At 42.1% G+C, this 22050-nt stretch overlaps 9 protein-coding genes across 9 annotated transcripts; 4 read left to right on the top strand and 5 right to left on the bottom strand.

Moving 5' to 3' along the window:
• Window positions 1-1589: 1589 nt before the first annotated feature.
• FA14DRAFT_128472 (uncharacterized protein) lies at window positions 1590-3545 on the bottom strand (the record flags this gene model as incomplete). The annotated part of the gene is made up of 1 exon (XM_025496862.1): window positions 1590-3545. One exon carries the CDS (start codon window positions 3543-3545, stop codon window positions 1590-1592), a length of 1956 nt encoding a protein of 651 aa, XP_025351568.1.
• Window positions 3546-3659: 114 nt separating this feature from the next.
• Window positions 3660-5922, bottom strand: FA14DRAFT_162840 (uncharacterized protein). Its single transcript, XM_025499772.1, has one exon. The coding sequence runs from the start codon at window positions 5698-5700 to the stop codon at window positions 3784-3786; it is 1917 nt and encodes a 638-aa protein (XP_025351567.1). The 5' UTR covers window positions 5701-5922; the 3' UTR covers window positions 3660-3783.
• A 332-nt stretch (window positions 5923-6254) lies between these two features.
• Window positions 6255-7470, top strand: FA14DRAFT_162838 (UBC-like protein). The gene is made up of 4 exons (XM_025499771.1): window positions 6255-6555; window positions 6620-6822; window positions 6885-7090; window positions 7160-7470. The coding sequence occupies exons 1-4, from the start codon at window positions 6510-6512 to the stop codon at window positions 7167-7169; spliced, it is 465 nt and encodes a 154-aa protein (XP_025351566.1). The 5' UTR covers window positions 6255-6509; the 3' UTR covers window positions 7170-7470.
• On the bottom strand, window positions 7328-9844 carry FA14DRAFT_193122 (uncharacterized protein; the record flags this gene model as incomplete). The annotated part of the gene is made up of 1 exon (XM_025501978.1): window positions 7328-9844. One exon carries the CDS (start codon window positions 9842-9844, stop codon window positions 7328-7330), a length of 2517 nt encoding a protein of 838 aa, XP_025351565.1.
• A 3474-nt stretch (window positions 9845-13318) lies between these two features.
• FA14DRAFT_182885 (uncharacterized protein) lies at window positions 13319-14523 on the bottom strand (the record flags this gene model as incomplete). Its single annotated transcript, XM_025501259.1, has 2 exons — window positions 13319-14266; window positions 14518-14523. 2 exons carry the CDS (start codon window positions 14521-14523, stop codon window positions 13319-13321), a joined length of 954 nt encoding a protein of 317 aa, XP_025351564.1.
• On the top strand, window positions 14454-16181 carry FA14DRAFT_29896 (uncharacterized protein). The gene has a single exon (XM_025502148.1). The coding sequence runs from the start codon at window positions 14561-14563 to the stop codon at window positions 16001-16003; it is 1443 nt and encodes a 480-aa protein (XP_025351563.1). The 5' UTR covers window positions 14454-14560; the 3' UTR covers window positions 16004-16181.
• A 264-nt stretch (window positions 16182-16445) lies between these two features.
• Window positions 16446-18268, top strand: FA14DRAFT_128486 (acetyl-CoA synthetase-like protein; the record flags this gene model as incomplete). Its single annotated transcript, XM_025496864.1, has 2 exons — window positions 16446-16801; window positions 16867-18268. The coding sequence occupies 2 exons, from the start codon at window positions 16446-16448 to the stop codon at window positions 18266-18268; spliced, it is 1758 nt and encodes a 585-aa protein (XP_025351562.1).
• Window positions 18269-18679: 411 nt separating this feature from the next.
• Window positions 18680-20242, bottom strand: FA14DRAFT_182882 (glycerol kinase; the record flags this gene model as incomplete). The annotated part of the gene is made up of 1 exon (XM_025501258.1): window positions 18680-20242. The coding sequence occupies one exon, from the start codon at window positions 20240-20242 to the stop codon at window positions 18680-18682; it is 1563 nt and encodes a 520-aa protein (XP_025351561.1).
• A 907-nt stretch (window positions 20243-21149) lies between these two features.
• On the top strand, window positions 21150-21974 carry FA14DRAFT_166196 (glutamate binding protein; the record flags this gene model as incomplete). The annotated part of the gene is made up of 1 exon (XM_025500009.1): window positions 21150-21974. One exon carries the CDS (start codon window positions 21150-21152, stop codon window positions 21972-21974), a length of 825 nt encoding a protein of 274 aa, XP_025351560.1.
• Between the last annotated feature and the right edge of the window lie 76 nt (window positions 21975-22050).

Here is a 22050-nt window from a genome sequence, read left to right as displayed (position 1 = left end):
ACCATCCGATGGTTTTGAGATATCCCGCTTTGCTGGCTTTCAAACGAATACTTTTTGACCAATCATCTGCAGCTACTATTTATGACTCTTACTAACCATCCGATGGATCTGACATATCCCGCTTTTCCGGCTTCTCGGTAAGTTCTTTCTTTGCAGCTTTGATAAGGTTGCTGCACTCTGCTCTCTTGTCCGTGCGTTGAGACCTCTGCGGCACCATTCTGCTCTGCAGGTATGAGTGAAGGAGTTAAACCTTTAGATGGTGAAAGTTTTGTGTATGCACCTATCGTTATTGATATGGCCAGTCAAATGACCCATCGATGCTTGTGTAACGGGAGCAGCAGGTATGACGTGACATGCCTTTTTTGAATGGGCTATTCAAATTCAAGTCTTTTCTCATCATGGTCATCCAAAAGGATAAGTAATCAAGTTGGCTGACAATGGATGTATGCTACCCTACGCACGCACGCACGCACGCCTACGTATACTCCATATTAGCGTGACTTTATGCAAGAAGAAAGTCACTAAAATGATTGAGTTTTCTGCTTGACTCTTTCCTTCATCATTGGACTCACGCAGGAGTGCAAAAGTGATGGACATGAGCATGCTGATGGCAATACTTGCGGGCACAACAACTATACAGACTCTCAAATCAGTTCTCGGCGGAACTATCTCACCATACAAAGCTGCAACTCATCATCACCACCTGCAAAGCGGGACGTTGCTGCAGAGTTTTCAATGGATAAGAGAGGTTCCTCTTCTTCTCTAGAGTCTGCCAATATTTGCTTTTAAGAGCCCGATGAATGCGAGTGTAGAGACATCATGAATGAAGAAGGTTTGACCGGTTTGATTAATCTCCCTTCAAAACAAGCAACGATGACGTACTTCTTTGGTAATGTTGAACGGATGTAAAGCCAAAGAGTGTGAAGTGAAAGCATGGAAAGGAGGGCAGAGGAACGACAAATGTTGATGTCAAGTGTGCCATTTCTTCTGTTGTGACACTTGTTTGAATGCTATGTCATGATCCGATCTTGAGCGACGTACGAGATGATCATTCATGAATCTCGAAAGGTTTTATCCGGTCGGCTTTTGAATGCGGATGAGAAGAGGCTACCAACAGTCTCTTCTTACTCCGCTATCATCATCATCTTCTCCTCATTTCCTCTTTTTCGTCAGATTTTGACCCACTTATTTTGTTGAACAAAAGGTACCATTTGATATGGTTTCCACGATTGTTAAAGACCGAAATCATTTGAGGAAGATGAATACGAGTGACAGTGTATCAACATTGGTTCATCCGCCTTCAGCAGAAAAAAATTGAAAACGAGAACGATTTTCGCGAAATTGACCTGAATACAACGACCAAAAAAGATGATTTGTTGTCCTTCAAGGAAGATATCCGAGTCCATGGTGAAGAAAAAGATGACCTCACAAGATCTCAACGATTGTGAATCATCGTTCATCAGCTGTTCTGCTAGACAGTCATATATTACATATGTTGTTGATTTACAATTGCATTTGGCACGTAATAGAAGGTATACTTAATGAGCATACCTGATGGTGATGAGGATGAGGTTGTTGCTGTTTGGCTTTCAACTTTCCTCTGGAATTGCAGCACCGACTTCGTATTCTGCAGAGACATCAAAACGACTTCCTCCTGCACTTGCCGAAAGATACTTTACGAACCGCATTACGCCTTCATCGCGCAGGACAAGAGAGAGAGTATTGAATTGAGGTAATAAGTTCAATAAAACTCCATCATCTTCTCCTTCTGAATCTGCTTCGTCTTCCTCGTTCTCCAGTTCGATTTCCATCTCCTCTTCTTGTCCTTCTTCCTCTTTCGATTCCGCATCATTAGCCGCTTCACCTTTTCCACTTCCATAAACAGCGGGATCATCACTTTCGTCCGTTGGAGGCATATATGCTTCCCAGCCTCCTAATTCTCCAGTTTCCCAAGCCTCTTTGAGCTTTTTTGCAATTGATTTGTTGATCTTTTCGGAATTTCCCGATATCTTTGTATCCTGTGTGGACGCTTTTCTCTTCCCTGCCAATCCCTTTGGGATCGTGCCATTTGTCCCTGCCGCTTTTCGCATGGCAGCCGATGCGGCATTTGGTGTTAGATCCAAGGTAACATCCAGTACAGCTTCTGCATCACTTCTTGCCAGCGTATAATCCAGTCCTGGCCTGAATCGTCTAACTTGTACGGGCCTTATGCCAATTGGCACTAATTGACTTATGTTTGCCAACAGATGACGAAAAGCGGGAGATGGGAATAAAGATTTTTGTAAATGGGAGAGCAATGCATTTCCATCTTCCGTCTCTTGATCATCTACTTTTGGGTTCTCCTCTAAAGGTACCGTGCTTTTCCCGTCAGAATTGAAATTCAAAAATCTTTGACGATGAGGCGGACCAGAAATGGACCATCCCTTTGCTAAATTGACACCCAATTGATGGCTTGGCGGCTGGAGCTTTGAGCGCCCCTCAAGCTCCCACCAGCGAACATTGTCGCTTTTCCCCTCTTCTTGCCCTCCATCGATTGTGCGAAGACCGTTTTCTAAGGCGGTAGCATACTCCTTTCGCAAGAAATCGATTAGAAGGATGTGACTTTCCTCTCCAAATCTCTCAAACAGGATATTTTGCGTTCGGGATTGCAGATAGGCAGGATTGATGAACTTAGCCAGAAAGCGTTTATCATCTAAAGATAAATCCGAACCCGGCAAAGGAGCTCCATTTTCGTTATACGAAGCAAAGGGTAAATCAAATTCTTTGGAGAGCAATCCTTCAGCGCTGGCATGATCCTTTCTTGCCTGTTCTTCAATCTTTTCGTCCTCTGCATCAAAACCTTTTTCCTCGGGTTGAGGACGATGAAACCAACCGCTGATACTCAACCTTGATTTGGATGGATGAACGACCTCTTCGACAGCGTGAAATGAATGACCTGGTTGAACAGCAAAAAAAGTGAATTGATTCCATTTTGGTGGAATGATGACCGAAGGCGAATTGGCTGGAATATGTTTATCTTTTACCGGATACAGTTCTAAAGCGCCTCCCCAATTCTTGTTCCATTCTTCTGTTGGGTCGGGTAGATATAAAATATACGAAACTCTTCTTGTCGAAATGACGTCGTCATGATTGAGTAAATGACAGCCATTTGTATAATCATTTATGCTCATATCTTTCTTTTTTGCGCTTAAAGGACCACAACCTGTCACATGCTCAAGCCAAGATCGAAATTCGTCCGAATAGATCGCATTACGAACACGAAGAACGTTTTCCAATCTTTTTGCCTCCTCTATTGGTAGTCCGTCCAAATTTGCCAAATCTCCCGTTTGATTCACCTTGTAAATATCAGTTTCCTTTTCGGTGAAACGTAATTCATCTATGATCTCTTTTCTAGCACGACGTAAAAGTGAATCATCGATCAAGCCGTCGATCACTGAATGTCGATAAGGCTGAGAGGTGGTATAAGATTGTGCGAATTCATCCCTTTTTTCGGCAGTAAACAAATCAAGCGAAAATGATGCTTGTATTTCGCTATTTGAAGACATCTTATACGTGAGCTTGGTTGTGAAAGAGTGGATGATAGATAGATGGTCTTTTTAACAAGAAAAGATTATCATCTTATGATCGGGAATGCATGAAAAGACCAAAATGTCAATTATCACGTGATTCAATTTATTCTCGCGCGCTGTATGAATATTCTAGAATAACTGTCCAACGCCATATCGCAATTCTATCTTCAACAGTCACCGGGCCATATTGTACAAAATCTCATTATATCTTCATTCATTTCTCCCCTACATTCTTGAATCTGTGCAGTGCTCTTTGACGGGCAAATCTATGTTCAACAATCGGCTCCGGGTAATCGAGAGTTTTAAATTCTTCTTTTGATAAACGTTCATGAGGAGCGTGGATTGCGTTTCCTTTGATATCTCTCAGCTCGGGAACCCAATGACGGATATAATCTCCTGTTGGATCGCACTTTTCACTTTGAGACAAAGGGTTAAAGATTCGAAAGTAAGGTTGTGGATCTGTTCCAGTCGAAGCTGACCATTGCCATCCTCCATTATTTGATGCGAAATCACCATCGATGAAATTTTGCATGAACCAAGATTCACCTTCACGCCAATCGTGCATAAGATGTTTGGTTAAGAACATTGCAACGATCATCCTACCACGATTGTGCATGTACCCTTGTTTCGCCCCTTGTCGCATAGATGCGTCAACGATTGGATATCCTGTTCTTCCATTTTTCCATGCATTTAATGTACTTTGATCGTATTCCCATACAACGTCTTCATATTTGGTAATGTATGCTCTACCCATGCAAACACGCGGCCAAGCTGCAAGTACATGACCATAGAAATCTCGAAAACCGATTTCCATATTGTATGCCGCAGGTCCTGAATCCCGTCCAACTTTTAAACGATTGTTTGTCATCTCTTTTACTCTGCGCATACATGCTCTTGCACTGATCACGCCTGCGGTGAGGTACGGAGAAATTCGACTACTTCCATTTTCGTGCATCAGATTTCTGCCGGTTTGATACCGTTCAATTCTTGATTCCTTTCCATTGATGTTTGAACTTTTCTCATCCGTTGTGAATTGATCTGCTGGTCCTTCTAAAACATGTAAACCTCCTTTTTCTTTGATAAAATTTTCCAATACCTGCTTTGCGGATTTGCTTCCTGAAGGCCAAAGTTTTCGCATATATTCGCCATCCTTGCATTCGAAGCCTTCAACATGATCTGGGATTTTACTATCAAACAAAGTCTTTAAATTTTCGTCCTCTCTGACTGATTTATCGTTTGATTTTGGATCAGGCGCTTCTTCCAACATTTCCGTTTCTTTGGCCACAATGTCCATCCACACACGACTCCAGGGAGAGAAAACGCTGTAAGGTCGACCATCTTTTGTATTCACTTTGCCGGGTGGAACGACATATGTGTCATCGATAAAAGTGCAATGAATGCTTTCCTTCTTCCCTTGTTCCAGAATCTGAATATCACGCCAGAGTTCGTCGACTTCGTATTCGATATTTCCGTACAAACGATTTACATTCCATTCTTTGCACAATTGCATTACTTTATTCGGTATATCCGTTCTTGGTTTATGAGTAAGAATAATGAATGGAATGTTCAGATCATTTTCGAATTGCTTTTGAAGATCACGTAGATTTCTAAGAGTGAAATCAATCCTTCGTGGCGAGCGATCATGTGAACGATAATCGTCCGGTGAGATGATGAAAAGGGCAATCAAATGAGAGCCTTGGTTTGATTGAACGATTTCGCTTGCTTTTGCCAACGCACGGTTATCTTCAATCCTATGGTCACGCATTCTCATCCAATACAAAACATTCTTTGGCTTTCCCTCTGCTTTCCCTTGTTCTTTCAATGTTTCACGTAATGTTTCGATGGGTGTTGGCTTTTCAGGTAATTTCCCTGTTGGATTGAATGCGTTCCTTTTTGGAGGTTTCTCGTTTCCGTCGTGACCAACAGTATCGCTAAATGAGTAATCTAGATGATCGGATTTCTTGATAGATTGTGATTTATCGTAACTTTGTTTGCGTTTTTTGGCAGGACGTGCCATTTCACTATCAGAAACGTCTGGTTTGTCTGTCAAAGTGGGGTCTAGAGCCCTTTCATCTGCATCTTCGACTTGATCGGATGTCTCCCTTTTAGCCGAGCTTCTTTTGGGTGCCATTTTGATAGTGAAAGAGTGTATGGATTGATGTTTTTGATAGTCAAATCGTTGGATCGCCGACCAAATTAATTTCCGACAAAGAGTTTTTACAGAAATGACCTTTGTCAAATTTGACGTAGAAGAGAATAAAAATCTTGAAAGAAGCATACAATGAGCTTAAGTCTGAGATGATGGTGTAAAATGGAAAGTTGATTATGGCCTTTTGGATAATTACATTGTGATGACGATCATATGCAGAATGTATGCTGTTATGTATATACATAGCTTACTTGATGCGAACATGATTACTTAACCAATTAAACTGCAGCAGTACAGCACTCATCCAAAAGCCTCCACTTTACTAACATCGGGAAAATAAAAAGTTGATCACGTTTTATCGCGTGCACTTTACATCAATTTGTTTCGCGTCGCGTTCGCGTCATAAAGAAATGATAAAATTGGATTATATAATCTCGGTCTGAATAAAACCCGATCGTAATCTAAACTATTAAAATAGTTATATAAAGCTTATTCTTAAGTAAAAATATTATATATGACTCTATCGTTACACTCTATAGATATAAGTACAGCTTTTAAAACATTAAGTATATTGTAATAGACGCCCGCATAACATAACCGCACGGACCTTTCCCCTTTTTTAATTTTCTGGCGGCGGGCGGGCGCTAGGCCACAGGGTTTTTGGGTTTTGTGTGGGTTCATTAAGCTCCTCTCTATTTGGAAGAATGACTTGATGGCTATCAGCACCTTTTATACTTCCATCACACGACAACCAGATCGTCTCAACGTAGAAAAGGGTTCTATCGAAGAGAATGGCTCTTCGGATCGCTAACAAGAGACTTACAAAAGAACTTGCAGGTAAGTGATAAAGTAAGACATACCCGATCAATCTAAAAGCTTACTCTCTCCCTCTCCCTTTCAGAGATCCATAAGTCAGGTCCTCCAACTGGAACAACTTTACTAAACGCAGAAGATCTTAAAGAATGGAGATTCTCTCTAACCGTTCTGGGCGAAAGTGTATACGAAGGTGAAACGTTTGCATTGCGGTTTAGGTTCAACGACAATTATCCATTAGAAGCACCCGAAGTAGTCTTTCTTACTTCGCCTCCCTTCAAAGCACCCGAAGTAAGTAATGGTATAATCAACGAAATCGTATCGAAGTATTGACTTTCGCACATCTTGAACAGCATCCTCACATTTATACCAATGGACATTGTTGCGTTTCCATCTTGTCAACCGAATGGAGTCCGGTGCTCAACGTGACAAGTGTTTTATTAACGATGCAAAGCATGCTTGCAAGTTGTAAAAAGAAGGAGAAGCCAAAAGATAATGACAGATATGTAAAACATGCGCCGATATCTCCCAAAGATACAGTTTGGTCTTTTCATGACGAGTACGTTACCATATCTTGCTAAAAAGATTGACAGATATTGACAAAATTATTCCCCTTTCTCTTCTTCAGCAATGTCTGAATTCATTCCATCGCCTCTGAACCTCCATTTAACTTTTCGCACTTTGTACTTTATCTCACAACATCAATGTCCATATTGACTCTGTACAAATAAATACAACTTCCTCTCTGTACGATCGATGCACTGTATCTTTTTCCCTTCCATTGATATTCAGTCCCCTATGCGCTGAATACATTCTGGGAAAGTGGGGATCGTTTCGAAGTGGTGCGACCACCGTATCGCTGTGCTTCTCGATGAACGTCCGAATGTGCGTTTGAATTCGATACAGAAAGTCCCATCTGAACTGTCGATAGGGGCGGCATAGGGTAAAGAATCTGGTTCATCGGAATCGGTTGCACTATATTCCCATAAATAACTGGAACGTGAATGGGATTCGACCATTGTGCCATCAGCATGGGCTGCGGTGTGACCATGGCAATTGTTTGTGTTGCAGGCAAAGACATTGACACTCTGCGTGAGGCGACGCCATTTTCGTTTCTTGCATGGCTAGAAGATTGACGTTCATCCCTTGATCGAGTCATCGTCCTTTGGCGCAAAGGATCACAAGTAGGACGAGTGACAGAATGATCCGCTTTAACGCTCTTGCTCAATTCATGCAATGTTCGCTTCTTTGTACTACCGTTTCCCACTTTCAGTGACGAGGGGTACGATGCAAAATTGGTAATGTTAGGTCGATCGTTTTGCTGTCGCCTGAGTTTTGCTTCAAGATTGAACCCGGTGTTCTTCTGTGATAAGTTCAATTGACAGTTGAGATGGGCGTTGAAGTCATTTTGGGACGATGTACTTTTGAATCTTTGTTTTTTGAGCAAAGCGAGGGGTACGTCGTCTTCGTCTGGTAAGCTTTGCACTTCTTCGTCCCTTCGTGTTGATGAGTTGCTTTTGGATTTGTCTTCTTTGCTCATAGGGTCATCCGAGCTTGTCGTTTTCTTCAATCTCAGTTCGGATTGGTCGATGCCGTCACCAAAAGCCATGATCCTGCACCTTTGAGAAAAATGCAGACGCCGGAAAGAATTAACCTCGATATCGGACGCATTTAGTCTGATTTCATCACCATGTTGTACCAAAGAGAATGCATTCATTCGTTCAATGAAAGTTTTACGCTGGATCCAACTTGTCATGCCATTTTCATTCACAGCTTTGTTGCTGGAAGAAGATAGCAAAGGGAGCTTCGCCAGAGCTTCAGCCTGCGAATTATTGCACATCTTTTGCGCGATTCTAGACCCGACTTCTTTGGGAGAAAGATAGATATCCAAGTATCCTTTGTCCACAAAGATTTGTATTTCATCCTCTTCTTCCTTTGTCAGATCGAAGCTCCTCAAACGGCGCGTGATTCGTGTTCGGGCTAGGAGGATGGGTAAACTGCGAAGATGATTCGTAGTAGATGGGTGCATCCGGACATCGCTGAAAAGATTCATCGATCTTGGTGATTTGAGTGCGATAGAGGGTAGAGATTCTTTTCTGCTCCGCAACTGGGGATGCAACTTTTGCACTGTACATGTGTACAAAGCCTTTCTAGCAGACGTTATGAGCCCGCCGCTGGATCGCGAGGGTGAGAATGGTGGCGTTGGTGGTAGAAGAGTTGTAGGAGATAGCATCGGCGACTGTCTTGGAGAGATGTTTGTCACTCTTTGTGTAGCAGAACTTGAGCTTATTCCTTCTTCTTCCTCTTCTACGCCGTATTCGTCTTCTGATTCACTAGAGCGAAGCATTTGTTCTGTATTGAAAACGGGTCTATTTTGAAAGAAAACGTTTTTGCTTTTGAAGAAGTATGGACCAAAGTACTGAGTGTTCTCTTTGTCCTTTGAATCTTGATGAGGTGATGTGTAGGTGGATTTCTTGTCAATATCCTCCATCATTGCACTTGCTTTGTCTTCTTTTCCCATCAAATATGTCCCCTGAGGATCTTTTGCCATCGAATTACCTTCATCAGCACCTGGTAACAGATTTGGAACATACAGTGGCGCACTTCTAAAAGGATCATGTTCGATTGTATACTCATTCCGTGATAGTTGTGGGGCAGATGCAGAAGCTAATGGCATTGATGCAATCGAAGGTGTAGCAAATGATTTTTGCGTTTCTCGACCTTTCATACGACGACCGAAAGTTTTGATAGTATTGGTCAAGGATGATTTGGCATCTCTTTCTGCATTCATTGAGGATTTCGTACCACTCTGTGTTGAAATGCTAGAATTGAGATATAAAGGTGAATAAGCAGTGCTAGTTGAGTAAGCAGAGAAAGATCTTTCAGAACTAAACTCGCTTCCACTTTCGGAATTGGATGTCAAGCTACTTCGTGAAGAGTTGCGTCTCTTATTGATACCCAAAAAAGCAGGGGCGGGTGGCTTAAGGATCAGATCGTTTCTCATATCGGTTTCCAGACATGCTGACATTCCAGCAATGAGAGATGAGCCATTTTTGTCTTGTGATGCAGTTGCATATTCTTGATCGTGACCTTTTGTGGATTTGTCTTGTAGATATACAGACTGAGGCAAAGCTGGAACGGCGGGCACATTATCTGTTGTAACTCTTTTGCGTCGGCTTGTCATTCTGGTCAATTTTGCTTTCAATTTGCCATCCGTGCTCATTCGAGGCAACTTCCATGATTTGCTTGATTTTGTCGTTTTTTCTGTCAAGACTGTTGATTCAGACGGCGTTCTTGAATGAGATTTACTCATGTTGATAAGTGATAATCGATTTGAATCGATTTTGTTGCTTTGAAATGTTGAAGGAAAAACAAAAAGAAGCGGTACCGATAAGAACCAAAAGGAAAAAAGGATGATGACAGTAAAGTAACACAATTCTACAACGCCGCTCAGCGAGCAAGAGAATTTAATTGTCCGAAAGAAGGAGCAGCGATTGCGGCGCCCGTGATTAAGAGAAGATACGCCCACGGAATTGCGTAATTGATGCATGAAAGCACTCTTTTGAGTTTGTTAATGATGTAAATAATGCACGCGATATACTTCATGAGTTCAGAATAGGTCATATGCTCAAAAAAAAAAGTAGGGATCAGAATGTGTAATCAAGTGATTAATCAATCAATTATCAGAGCAAGTATTAATGTAATAATCAAGCAAATAAGAATTACTATCTTGTATTCTGCTAATTTTGAAATCATCAATGAGGAACACTTGTTTGACAGCACCCTTGACCGTCTAACAGCCGAAAGTGGTAAAGATTGAAACGGTTGAAACGATTGCAGCGGCATACAACGGCCAGATTGAATACGATCAAAGCTTAGAAATGCTCATAGAAGTCAATGATGACCAATCATCAATCAGAACGCGGTCGCGTTCATTGCAGCAACAACGCGTTTCATTAGACACAGGCTAGGCTGCTGGCAAGAGTAGGGCTATATCGAACTGCATTCATGTCTGTCAGTAGTACTTCGTGCCGTGAAGAAGAACCTGTCCGAAGCAGGTATATCATTTTCACCATTCATGAATCACGACTGATATATAGACCAACTGTTCGACTTGAACGTCGATTGATCTATTTGATCGCCCTATCGATTGAAACTTGAAATACATAGCCCTCGTTATTTCTCCCATTGGAAGGGTAAGAATGATTATTTAGTATCACTCGATACGCATACATTGAATGAAATCATTTGGTGATACATGTCATTTCGAAGATCATACGACCTGTCAGACAAGTAACCATCCGATGGTTACAGCACAACATCTACTTTGATTCCTTGACAGCATGATAGGCAGGTTTCCAGGAACAAGATGTCTGCACTGCACCAACTTTTGTTTGCATAAATACATGCATTCATGCACTTCCCAAACTGACCCTGCTACCACCATCATCCACTTTATCATCATATCCTCCTCCGGGGTATACTGCCAGCAAGTCTTCAACAAGAAGCATTATCATGTTTCGATGGAGAGTAAATAAAGATGAGTACTAAGTCCAAACCGAATTCTAACGGGAGTCTTTCCCTGATCAAGCAAAGAAAACATCCTCTTTCGCTTTGTTGTGGACGCGCATCAATCTGTAAGAAGATGTCTTTCTTCTGGTACAAGTCTTCTTTCAGCTTGCCTGTGGACGCACGGTAAACTGTAGGATGACGTTCTTCCGTTCTGTTCATGGACGCATGGTAATTCGGAAGAAGAACCCTTGCTTCTTGTCCAATTTTACTAGTTCTGAAGATCACATACTGACACTGATTTTACTCCGTTCTCTTCTTCTCTCCTCCAGCATCTCGCTCACAAGCTTCTCGTTTATTATCACGTCTCGATGTCGCATAGGAAAGGCCAGGATCGTATCAAGACCAAGTCACGATGTCGCATAGGAAAGGCCAGGATCGTATCAAGACCAAGTCACGATGGAGCATAGGAAAGGCCAGGATCGTATCAAGACCAAGTCACGATGTCGCATAGGGAAGGCAAGGATCGTATCATTTTCTCGTTCATGACTTTATCGTTATGCTCATGGACGCACGGTGAGTCCCAACTAGTTTTGAAGATCATGTCTTGACCATTATCTTTTCTCTCTACCCCTTTCCAGCATCTCGTTCGTTATCACGTCTCGATGGAGCATAGGAAAAGTAAGTAATACATTTAGGTAAGGGAAACATCTTCTTTCGGTTTGTCGTGGACGCACAGTAATCTGGGAGGGGACGTTCTTTCGTTTTGGTCATGGACGCATATCAATTCGGGGGAGGCTATCGTGGACTCGTAAATACTTTTGAAGATCATATGATGACTGCTATTTTTCCTCTCTCTCTCCTTTTCCAGCTTCCCGTTCAACATTTTCTCGTTCATGACTTTATCGTTATGCTCATGGACGCACGGTGAGTCCCAACTAGTTTTGAAGATCATGTCTTGACCACTATCTTTCCTCTCTACCCCTTTCTAGCATCTCGTTCGTTATCACGTCTCGATGGAGTATAGGAACGGCAAGTATCATATCACGACCAAGTCCCGATGGAGTGTAGGAACGGCAAGTATCATACCAAGACCAAGTCCGGATGGAGTGTAGGAACGGCAAGTATCATACCAAGACCAAGTCCCGATGGAGTATAGGAACGGCAAGTATCATATCAAGACCAAGTCACGATGTCGCATAGGAAAGGCATGTATCATATCAAGACCAAGTCCCAATGGAGTCTTTTACCGATCGAGCATTGATCTGATGCTGGTTCAAGCAAAGAAGCAAAGAAAACATCCTCTTTCGGTTTGTCGTGGACGCACACCAAGCTGTAAGAGGATGTCTTTCTTCTGGTCTAAGTCTTCTTTCAGTTTTGCACCGCAAGCTGGAGGAGGACGTTCTTACGTTTTGCTCATGGACGCATAGCAATTCGCAAGAGGACATCTTGCTTCTGGTCCAAGTCTTCTTTCAGTTTTGCACAGCAAGCTGAAGGAGGACGTTCTTCCGTTTTGCTCATGGACGCATGGCAATTCGAAAGAGGACCTCTTCTCCTTCTCCATCGTGCAACATCTTCTTCTTTCATAGTGCAACATCTTCTCCTTTCATAGTGCAACATCTTCTCCTTCCATAGTACAACATCTTCTCCTTTCATAGTGTAACATCTTCTCCTTTCATAGTGCAACATCTTCTCCTTTCATAGTGCAACATCTTCTCCTTTTATAGTACAACATCTTCTCTCTTCGTAGTGGTTTTTTTTTCTGTCAATGACAGTTTTTTTTCCAAACCCTTCCGCCTTCTCCATCGTGACTGTATCCTTCATACATTGCAATTCATTCGTTTCTTCATAATCTTCTGTTTTCATCCTAGACTGAGCCGTGCAAATAGATCACATCGTGGAAAGACTTGAAGTGTAAGTTACTACTTGTTTCATCAGAAGTCAGAATGACTTGATTGTCTTAAGGGTCTTGCAGACCGTTTGATAGAAGAAGTGAGCTGAATCCACAATCAAACCTTTCATGATCTTTCATTCCACCACTAAGCACCTCCAAGTTTCCGTCATCATCAAGATCACCAATTCGAGCCTCAAGCAAGTGTTGTTAAGCATAGGTCAATCGAACGCAATTACGTCATGTTTGAATGAATGTCATTATGGACTTTACATGCATATCTAAACTTTGACTGCATTCAATCTGGCCAACCTGCCTTGTTCTAATCGTTTTGCTTCTTGCCAATCTTGCCAACGTAATGCTATTTTACCCCATTTGTCATGCAAATCAATCTGGCCACCTGGGGGTATCCATGATTGTAACCAAAGCTGTTTGGGTGTCGGTAGAGGTGGCAGAAGTGGCGGCTTGATTTGCTTTTCGGATAATCACAAAATCATCTTGAATCTTCTCAGGAATATCATTGGAAATCGTGAATTGCGATGAAGACCCTGCAAGTTGCTGAACGTTGGAGAGGTACTCACGAATAGCAGCAAGTGATGCGGATGCAGGAGGGTCACGAGTAACATTGCCAAACACTTCACTTGAAGTGCCTTGCCATGAAGCCTGAACATCGATTGGCAAGAAGCTCTTTCCTTGACTGGTAACCATGCACGATAAATGCGTATCCATCTCATGCGTACTGAAGGGGAAAGTGTAAGGCAACTTCTGTGTCTGCAAGACGGTGGAGAGCGAACGAATGTTGTTGATCCCATTCTCGCGTAATTGACCTTCATTCATACTCGATTCATCGATGAACAAGATCGAATGTCGAACCAATTGCAGCCTGCATGCCTTCATACCACGCTCGTCTGCATCACTTTTTGGCGCAAAAAGCGTCGATGGTGCGTTCAAGTGAGCCAAATCGAGTGATTGATCGGCAACGAATGGTAAAATTCCGCGAAGGGTGGTGAGTAGGTTTGCTTCTTTGCCTTTCTCGTTTGGAGTGATTGGGAAATTGCTTATGGTCAACGTAAGAGCACCTAGCATATGTGCTGCTGAACGGGTACGTATGCGTGCAGCGAGTGCCAACAACAGCCATTCGGCTACCAATGGATCGCCTTCAACGGATCTCTCGAGTAATTGTAGCAACTCTTTTCGTGCATTTCGGTCGACGTTTTGCGAACTTGAGCTGGAGGCAGCCTTGCCTCGTTGGCGACCTACCTCTAAAGCGATGATGTGTAGGGTGGAATGCGTGACAGCAAGCGTGGATGCATTCTCTTCATCAATATATGCACTCTAAGTGCAATAGCAAGAGCCCCTAAATATGGTCATCTGAATTTTATAGAGCATTTGAATGGACAACAATCCATACAAATCTGCTACTGTTGCCTGCCTCTGATATACTGATTCGCGTTTGTTTTCGTCATCATCAAGATAAAATAATCTTTTAAATGATTCGGTTTAAAGTTTCAAGCGCTGCGCACAGGCGCAGTTTTATAATACGACGCGCAGAAGATAAATACATTAGTAAGAGCCTTTTTCTTCACTGCCATCTATCTTTTTGATAAAGAACGATTATGCATACAATTCATGTTTGCCTCGAAATCATCTCATAAACGCAAACGAAGTGCAGCCCGTCGCAATACAACACAAAAAGGCTTAAAGGTTAGTCATTCAATTATATCGTCATGCAAAGTGGAAAACGGGATCGATTCAGGAAGTGGAAAGCTGGAAGAAGTGATTGATTCCCACGTTTTCAATCATCAAACGAACATCATTTTACCATTTACGCAAAACACAGATCACCTTTCAAACAATCTCCCTTCCAGCCAGCGTGTCATCTCTTATTCTGCTAGGATAAATATTCAACTTTTTCTCGATCCTTTGTTCCTAATCTCTTACATCAAAAGAGGTACACTTTCACTTTTGAGCGTCGGAAATCTAGATAGTGAGGACGTGATTTGTATCAATGGAAAAGGTCAACTCGTTCTATCGCTTTGCAAAGAGACCTACTATGAGCTAGGTATTCAGGGACAAGCATTGAAAGCATCAAAAGGCACAAGCGGAAGAGCAGCAGACAGAAGGAGTGGCACAGCAGAAAGATTTGTCGTGATTGTTGACCTTCTTGCAACTTCATTTGAGCCAGGAAAAGATGGATATGAAAGTATCGCTTTTCGTCTAAGTGCATGGGATAGCAAGAGAGCGGGCAAAAGTCAAAATGGGAGCTGGAATGTGGTGATGAATTGGTGCTCGGCGAAAGACTCGTTTGGTGACAAGATTGAATTTCCAAAGAAAAATGTGATAGCTGACAGTATAAAACGGGTACCTATCGAACTTTCTCGAGAACTTGTTACGGATTCATGGCTGCCCACGCAAGAGAGTGCAAATGATCTTGCAAAAGGATGGTCTGAAAATATTGGACACGACAGAATGCAATGGATTGTGTGGCATGATGCTCTGGTAGAACGATTGGCATGGGCTTCGATGAATATTTTGGATTGCGATTGCACTCGTACTTTTTGGCGCTCGGATGATCTACATCTAAATTCAAGAAAGCAATCTTTTGAACCCGGAAAATTGATCAAAATCACTTATACCGGTTTTTTACCATCATCACTGGGGAATTGTCTAATTGCTCAAATACAACATTTGCTTGATGAGACAACACCAAATCTTTTTGCTATCGTTCAAAGTGTAGGTTTTGCCGATGCGCCTATTTGTTGGTCTTTGCGTAACAAGACTATTTTATCATACGAAACAGAAAAGACGACAAAGTTAGATAGAAGTTCATCATCCGAGACTGATTTTGATGAAGCTGATCAAACAGGTCGAAAAGCTAGAAGGAAGAGAAATAAAAATAGAAAGAAGCGAGGCTTTGTCGATCGAAATCAACATGGTCATCAAACCAGAAATGAATCTTCCATCTGTACTGCTTCCGGATGGCAAACGATCCTCTCGCCAACAAAGTACGGGGATGAAAAAACGGGAAATTGTTTTATTATTGAAAATATTGGTGATTCACAAAGGTCATAAGAAGATTTGATGTTGATTGTATAATTATGCTTGTATGTATAGAATAGAATAGAATAAAATTGTTCAAAACATATGCATAGGCAGGAGATCATGAGACACATGATCTTCAGAATTGCCAAGCATCCATATCACACAATGCACGATTACTTGTGACCATCAGGTAATAACGAAATAATAGTATATATTAAGCCCAAGCACGCCTGCATGCTCGCTTCCTGATTCTACATACTAGCCATGTGCCTACAAATTTGCATCTTTGCAAAAACGAACGCGTTCTTGCACACTCGCCCAGTGGCTGAAAAGCTAGCCGTGTTTTCCCCTTCACTCAAATGAAATGCGGGGAAAGTTGACTTTTACACATCTTCATTCAATCCTTCACCACCCCTACCACCACCACCACCACCACTTTAAACCTAATCCTCATGGGGAAGAGCGCAAAAGTATGAATCAATTCAAACCTCCGCTCTCTTCTCAACCTCCTTCTCAAGATAGATTTGGCTTACGACTATCAGTGCCTCCTTCCCTTCCACATTATATTTCACCTTTAAGTCCGATCGCATTCTTATTACGTGCAGCTTTAATCTTTCCCAATAAGGCCGCAATCATTCATCCCGAAAAAGGTATTCGATTCACATATGTTGAATGGGCAGCAAGATGTCTTTCATTAGCATTTGCTATCAAAAATACAGCAAATTGGAAAAAAGGTGATCGTGTTGCCATCATTGCGCCAAATACTCCAATGATATTAGAATCATATTATGGCATCTTGGCAGCAGGAGGTATTGCGACACCTTTAAAGTGAGCATTAAAGGAATACAAGATCAAAATGTAAACTAACGTTCACTCCTTTCCTCTTTTACCAGCATTCGTAATAATGAACGTGAGATCGCATACGTATTGGACCATAGCGGAGCAAGCGTGATTTTGGTCGACGAAGAATTTGCACATTTAGTGCCCGAACAATTGCCTTCAAATGTGACAGTGATCATTAGTAAAGATACAGGCGGAAAGGATGGAATCGATTCCGATCAATATGAATCATTCTTACACACAGGCAGACAAGAATGGGAAAAAGCAGAGAAGCAAGAGATCGATCGATGGGGTAAAAAAGGAAAACGTGGATGGGAATTAATCGAAGCGCCAAAAGATGAAAATACACCTTGTTGTCTATGCTATACAAGCGGCACTACCGGCAGACCAAAAGGAGTTTTGACATCTCATCGTGGTTCCTACCTTGCAGCATGCGCAAACGCTTTCGAATTTCAATTGACAAGTGATAGCGTATACCTTTGGGTTTTGCCTGCTTTTCATGCTGCCGGTTGGACATTTCCATGGGCGGTAACGGCAGCATTAGGAACGCATTACATTATTCGTAAAGTGGACAACGATCTCATTTGGAATGCTTTGAGAGATCATGGAGTAACGCATTATTGTGCTGCACCAACTGTGAATATTGGATTGGTGAATCATCCCAAAGCACAAAGGTTACCTCAAACTGTACGTGTTGCCGTTGCTGCCAGCGCACCTACTGCTGAACTACTGCAATCGTTGGAAAATTTGAATGTGATTCCAGTCCACTGTTATGGACAAACTGAAAATTACGGGCCTTTTGTGAAGAGATATATGGAACCATCCTGGTCAAAATTAGCCGTTCAAGACAGGGCTCAGCTAATTGCTCGTCAAGGTCATGGATTTCTAGTTTCAGATGAAGTTCGAGTGATCAAAACTGGAAAAGAGAACGATTCAATAAAAGATGAACGTGATTTGATCGATGTCGAAGCTGATGGTCAAGAGGTGGGAGAGATTATCATGAGAGGAAATTTGGCCATGTTGGAATATTATAACGACAAAGTTGCGACAGAAAAAACGGTCAAACATGGCTGGTTACACACCGGAGATCTGGCAGTCCGACATCCCGGAGGAGAGGTTCATATTCGTGATCGACAAAAGGATATCATCATTTCTGGTGGCGAGAATATCAGTTCCTTAGCTGTGGAGGACGAAATCGCGAGTCATGAAGCCGTTCTAGAAGGATGCGTAGTTGCAAGACCGCACGAGAAATGGGGAGAGGTAGGACATGCATTTATTGTACTTAAACAAGGCAGGAAACTCACAGCAGAAGAATTAAGACAATATTGCAGATCTCGAATGAGCAAATTTGCTGTTCCGGGCTATATCGATTTCGTTGATGCTTTACCGAAGACTTCCACTGGAAAGGTCCAGAAAAATGTTTTGCGTGAAAATCTACGTCAAGCTAAACTTTGAATTCTGAATCATTCTGTCTGTAGCATTGCGGGAAGACACCTTTTGTCCAACGAAATTGATTCAAATACCAGACGAAAAAGAAAAGTACTCGAATCATCTCTTCTTCCCATATGCTTTCAATCACCATCAAGATCACCAATTCGTGCCTCAACGATGTGTGCAAGACATCTGTCTTTCTTTCAACGGCAGACTTCTCTGCATAATAAGATCTTGCTAACGTTGAAGTGCTCCTAATGCAAATTCAGCTGGAAAAGAATACACAATCAAGCATGTTTTTTTTTTTCCTTGGGTAAAGACAGATCTCGTCTCTTCCCGACTTTTAATGTATCTCTTTCTGCTTTCATTTCATTTGTTTCATGTTTTACAACAATTTGCAATGGTTCCTCATCGCCTCACTTCATCCACACCATTTCAAGGTTTTACATTTAATTCACCATCTCCTTCTTCTTCCCATCCTTTTGCTCGAACGACTGCACGTTCCCAACCCCGAATCATTTTTCGTCTTTGAATATCGTCAATTCTTGGCGTGAATTGATCGCCATTCTTTGTATTAACATTCTTAAATGTTTCAGGGTCATCCAACTTCCACCCAAACATTCCTTTTGCAGCGCCTGCTAATAGTGCAGATCCCAAAGCTGTTGTTTCACGCATTTCTGGTCGGGTTACGGTTATACCAAGAATATCAGCTTGAATTTGCATTCCTTCATCACTGTTCACCATTCCGCCGTCTACGTGCAAATTCTTGATATTCACGCCACTCTCTTCGGCCATGTTTCGTACGACAGCTTCCGTTTGGTAACAAACAGCTTCCAAAGTTGCACGACAAACGTGCTCTTTCGTAGTATATCCGGTAATACCAACAATCGTTCCTCGAGCAGAAGAATCCCAAACGGGAGATAATAAACCGGCAAATGCAGTAACAAAATAAATGCCACCAGAATCTTCCACTTTTGCCGCTTCAATGCCGACATCATTTGATTCTTTGATCAATCCCATTTGATCACGTAACCATTTGACAGCAGAGCCGGCAACGGCAATTGAACCTTCTAAAGCATACACTGGAGCGGTATTTGGACCGGGTTGATAAGCAATGGTTGACAAAAGACCACGCTCAGAATGAACAATCTTTGAGCCTGTATTGTATAATAAGAAAGCGCCTGTTCCGTACGTATTCTTTGCATCACCAGGCGATAATGCTTTTTGTCCAACTAGAGCAGCCATTTGGTCACCGGCCATGCCCGCAATTTCTACTCCTTTTAATAATCCAGATTCTACTTGACCATATACTTCCGATGAACTTTTTATGGTAGGCAAGATGTCCATATTCACACCAAAGAATTCGCACAAAGTGGGATCCCATTCCAATTTACGCAAATCCATCAACATTGTACGTGAAGCATTACTTGCGTCCGTTACGTGTACCTTTCTGCCGGTAAGATTATAGATTATCCATGAATCCATCGTACCGAATAACATTCTCTTTTCATCGTGTGCTTCCTTCACTTCAGGTATATTTTCCAACATCCAACGTAATTTGACGGCAGCAAAATAGGTAGAAAGAGGTAATCCTGTTTCCTTTTTTATCGCATTTACACCTTTTGGATGACTTTTTGCTAATTGTTTTACGACTGCGGTCGTACGTGCATCTGGCCATGCGATTGCTCTTGTTAATGCTCTTCCTGTTTCTTTATCCCAAACAACAGTCGTTTCACGTTGATTTGTCACACCGATGACTTTGATTTGTTCACGTGTATATCGTCCAAGTTGTTCTAATTTCACGATAGCTGTTCCGATACATTGAACGATCCTATCATACATTTCATGTGCATCTTGTTCTTGCCAACCCGGTTGTTCATAATATTGTGTGAATTCCATTCCATGTTTGGCTTGAATTTGACCGAATTCATCAAAGATGATAAAGCGAACAGATGTTGTACCTGCATCGATTGATCCGATCAATTCAGCGTCAGACATTGTGATGATTTAGAGATGAAGGAAAAGAAATGGAAAGCAATGAAAGGATAGAGGAATTAAAAGCTTAAATTAATGATAATGAATTCATGATCTTATTTGATTCGGCTAAAGAACTTCTTCTTTCATCTTAGCGTTACTGAAATGGTGGGGGAGAGTGAGTATGTGTACAGCAAGCAACAAGCTTAATCTTCCTTTACAGGCGCAACGCCAGAGCATCGCACAGACAGTCACTTATCTCGCAATATACATCATGCAGTGTGTGCGTGTGTGTGTGTGTGTGTGTGTGTAGCCCCCTCCGTGCACATGAGCAATTGACTGCTTTTATACTCCAGCACGCACCTGCAAATCAAGGGTCATGCAGGGCAACATGAATTTGCATGCAAGAATTAACCCTTTTTATACTTGGCCGATCTTTGAATCATTGAATAGGGTCGAGTAAGGTGCAGGCAGGCATCATTGAATGTTTAACGCATTGCAGTTCTAACGCATGAGGCGGTACAGGCGTCATAAAGGTTCAGAAAGCCATCAGTAGGGTTTCGTTCATAGCAATATCTGTGACATATAATAAACGATTGGCCCATGTCTGAAAGATAGGTCACAGATGGGAAATGATATGCTTCTTGGATGAGTACTTCAAAAGTTGTGAAGTGCAGGCATTAAATTCTTGTCGCACGTAACACGGCTCTACACAGCCCGAGCTAAGCTGCCTGCCTGCCTCTATAACCAAAGCAGATCTAGACGTTTCTACAGGCTGCAGGGCGTACGCATAATCTCAACTTTACACTCAGTGCATGCGTCTATGCGTGCGCTGAGCTGGGCTGCGCTTATAATATACTACACATTGAAGCATAGTAAGCATACTCGCCGCCACCTTTACCATCCCCTTCTTGTACCACCATCCGTAACCATGTCGTATTCCCAAGCACCACCAACATACACGGGCCCAAAAACCCATTCGGGTGGCTATCAAGCCATCTCGCAAGAGGACAATCCGGGAAGCTCTTCTCAACCTTTGCTACATGATGCTCCTCGTGAAGAAGGCGATATTGATCCGGATGATTTCAAATTTGGTGTTACGGTAGAACAAAGTTCACCTGAAATTCGTCAAATGTTCTTGAAAAAGGTGTATTCCGTTCTATTCATTCAACTCCTCGCGACCACGGTTATGGCTGGCATTTTCAGTACCCCAACAGTTACAACATGGGTTCGCCAAAACACATGGTCTTATATTATCAGCATGATCGCAAGTATTGTTACTATGGGATTTCTTTTCTTCAAACGCCACTCTCATCCTCTCAACTTTGTCTTGTTGGGATTATTCACAACATTTGAAGCTTTCTCTCTCGGCTTGATCGTTTCATACGTCTCACAAACAGTCGTCTTGCAAGCATTGATCATCACACTTTTCACGTTTTTGGGATTGACTTTGTTCACTTTTCAATCAAGATATGATTTCAGCAAAATGGGTCCTTGGCTATTCGGAGGCTTACTCTTTTTGGTCGGTGCCGGTTTTGTGCAAATCTTTTTGCCATTCAGTCAAGCTATCGATATCGCTTTTGCCGCTGGAGGTTGTTTGATCTTTAGTGGATACATCATCTACGATACACATATGATCTTGAAGAGGCTATCTCCCGAAGAATGGGTTCTCGCTGTTGTATCGCTTTACCTTGACATTCTCAACCTCTTCATCAGCGTTTTACGTATTCTTAACGGAACCTCAAACGATAATTAGTGCTCGACTTTTTCAATTCTCTCTAATGATCACCAATTCGCCTTATCTGTACATTACTTGTTCACTTTATCATCCA

This window comes from Meira miltonrushii (assembly GCF_003144205.1).
Source record: "Meira miltonrushii strain MCA 3882 unplaced genomic scaffold FA14scaffold_13, whole genome shotgun sequence".
Lineage (NCBI taxonomy): Eukaryota > Fungi > Basidiomycota > Exobasidiomycetes > Exobasidiales > Brachybasidiaceae > Meira > Meira miltonrushii.
This window is presented reverse-complemented; position numbering and strand designations above follow the sequence as displayed.

Coding starts and splice junctions, on each gene's coding strand:
- FA14DRAFT_162840 (XM_025499772.1), bottom strand. CDS start 5,700: ATGGCACCCAAAAGAAGCTCGGCTAAAAGGGAGACATCCGATCAAGTC.
- FA14DRAFT_162838 (XM_025499771.1), top strand. CDS start 6,510: ATGGCTCTTCGGATCGCTAACAAGAGACTTACAAAAGAACTTGCAG. Junction 6,556..6,619: donor ACTTACAAAAGAACTTGCAG/GTAAGTGATAAA, acceptor TCTCCCTTTCAG/AGATCCATAAGTCAGGTCCT. Junction 6,823..6,884: donor CTCCCTTCAAAGCACCCGAA/GTAAGTAATGGT, acceptor CATCTTGAACAG/CATCCTCACATTTATACCAA.
- FA14DRAFT_29896 (XM_025502148.1), top strand. CDS start 14,561: ATGTTTGCCTCGAAATCATCTCATAAACGCAAACGAAGTGCAGCCCGT.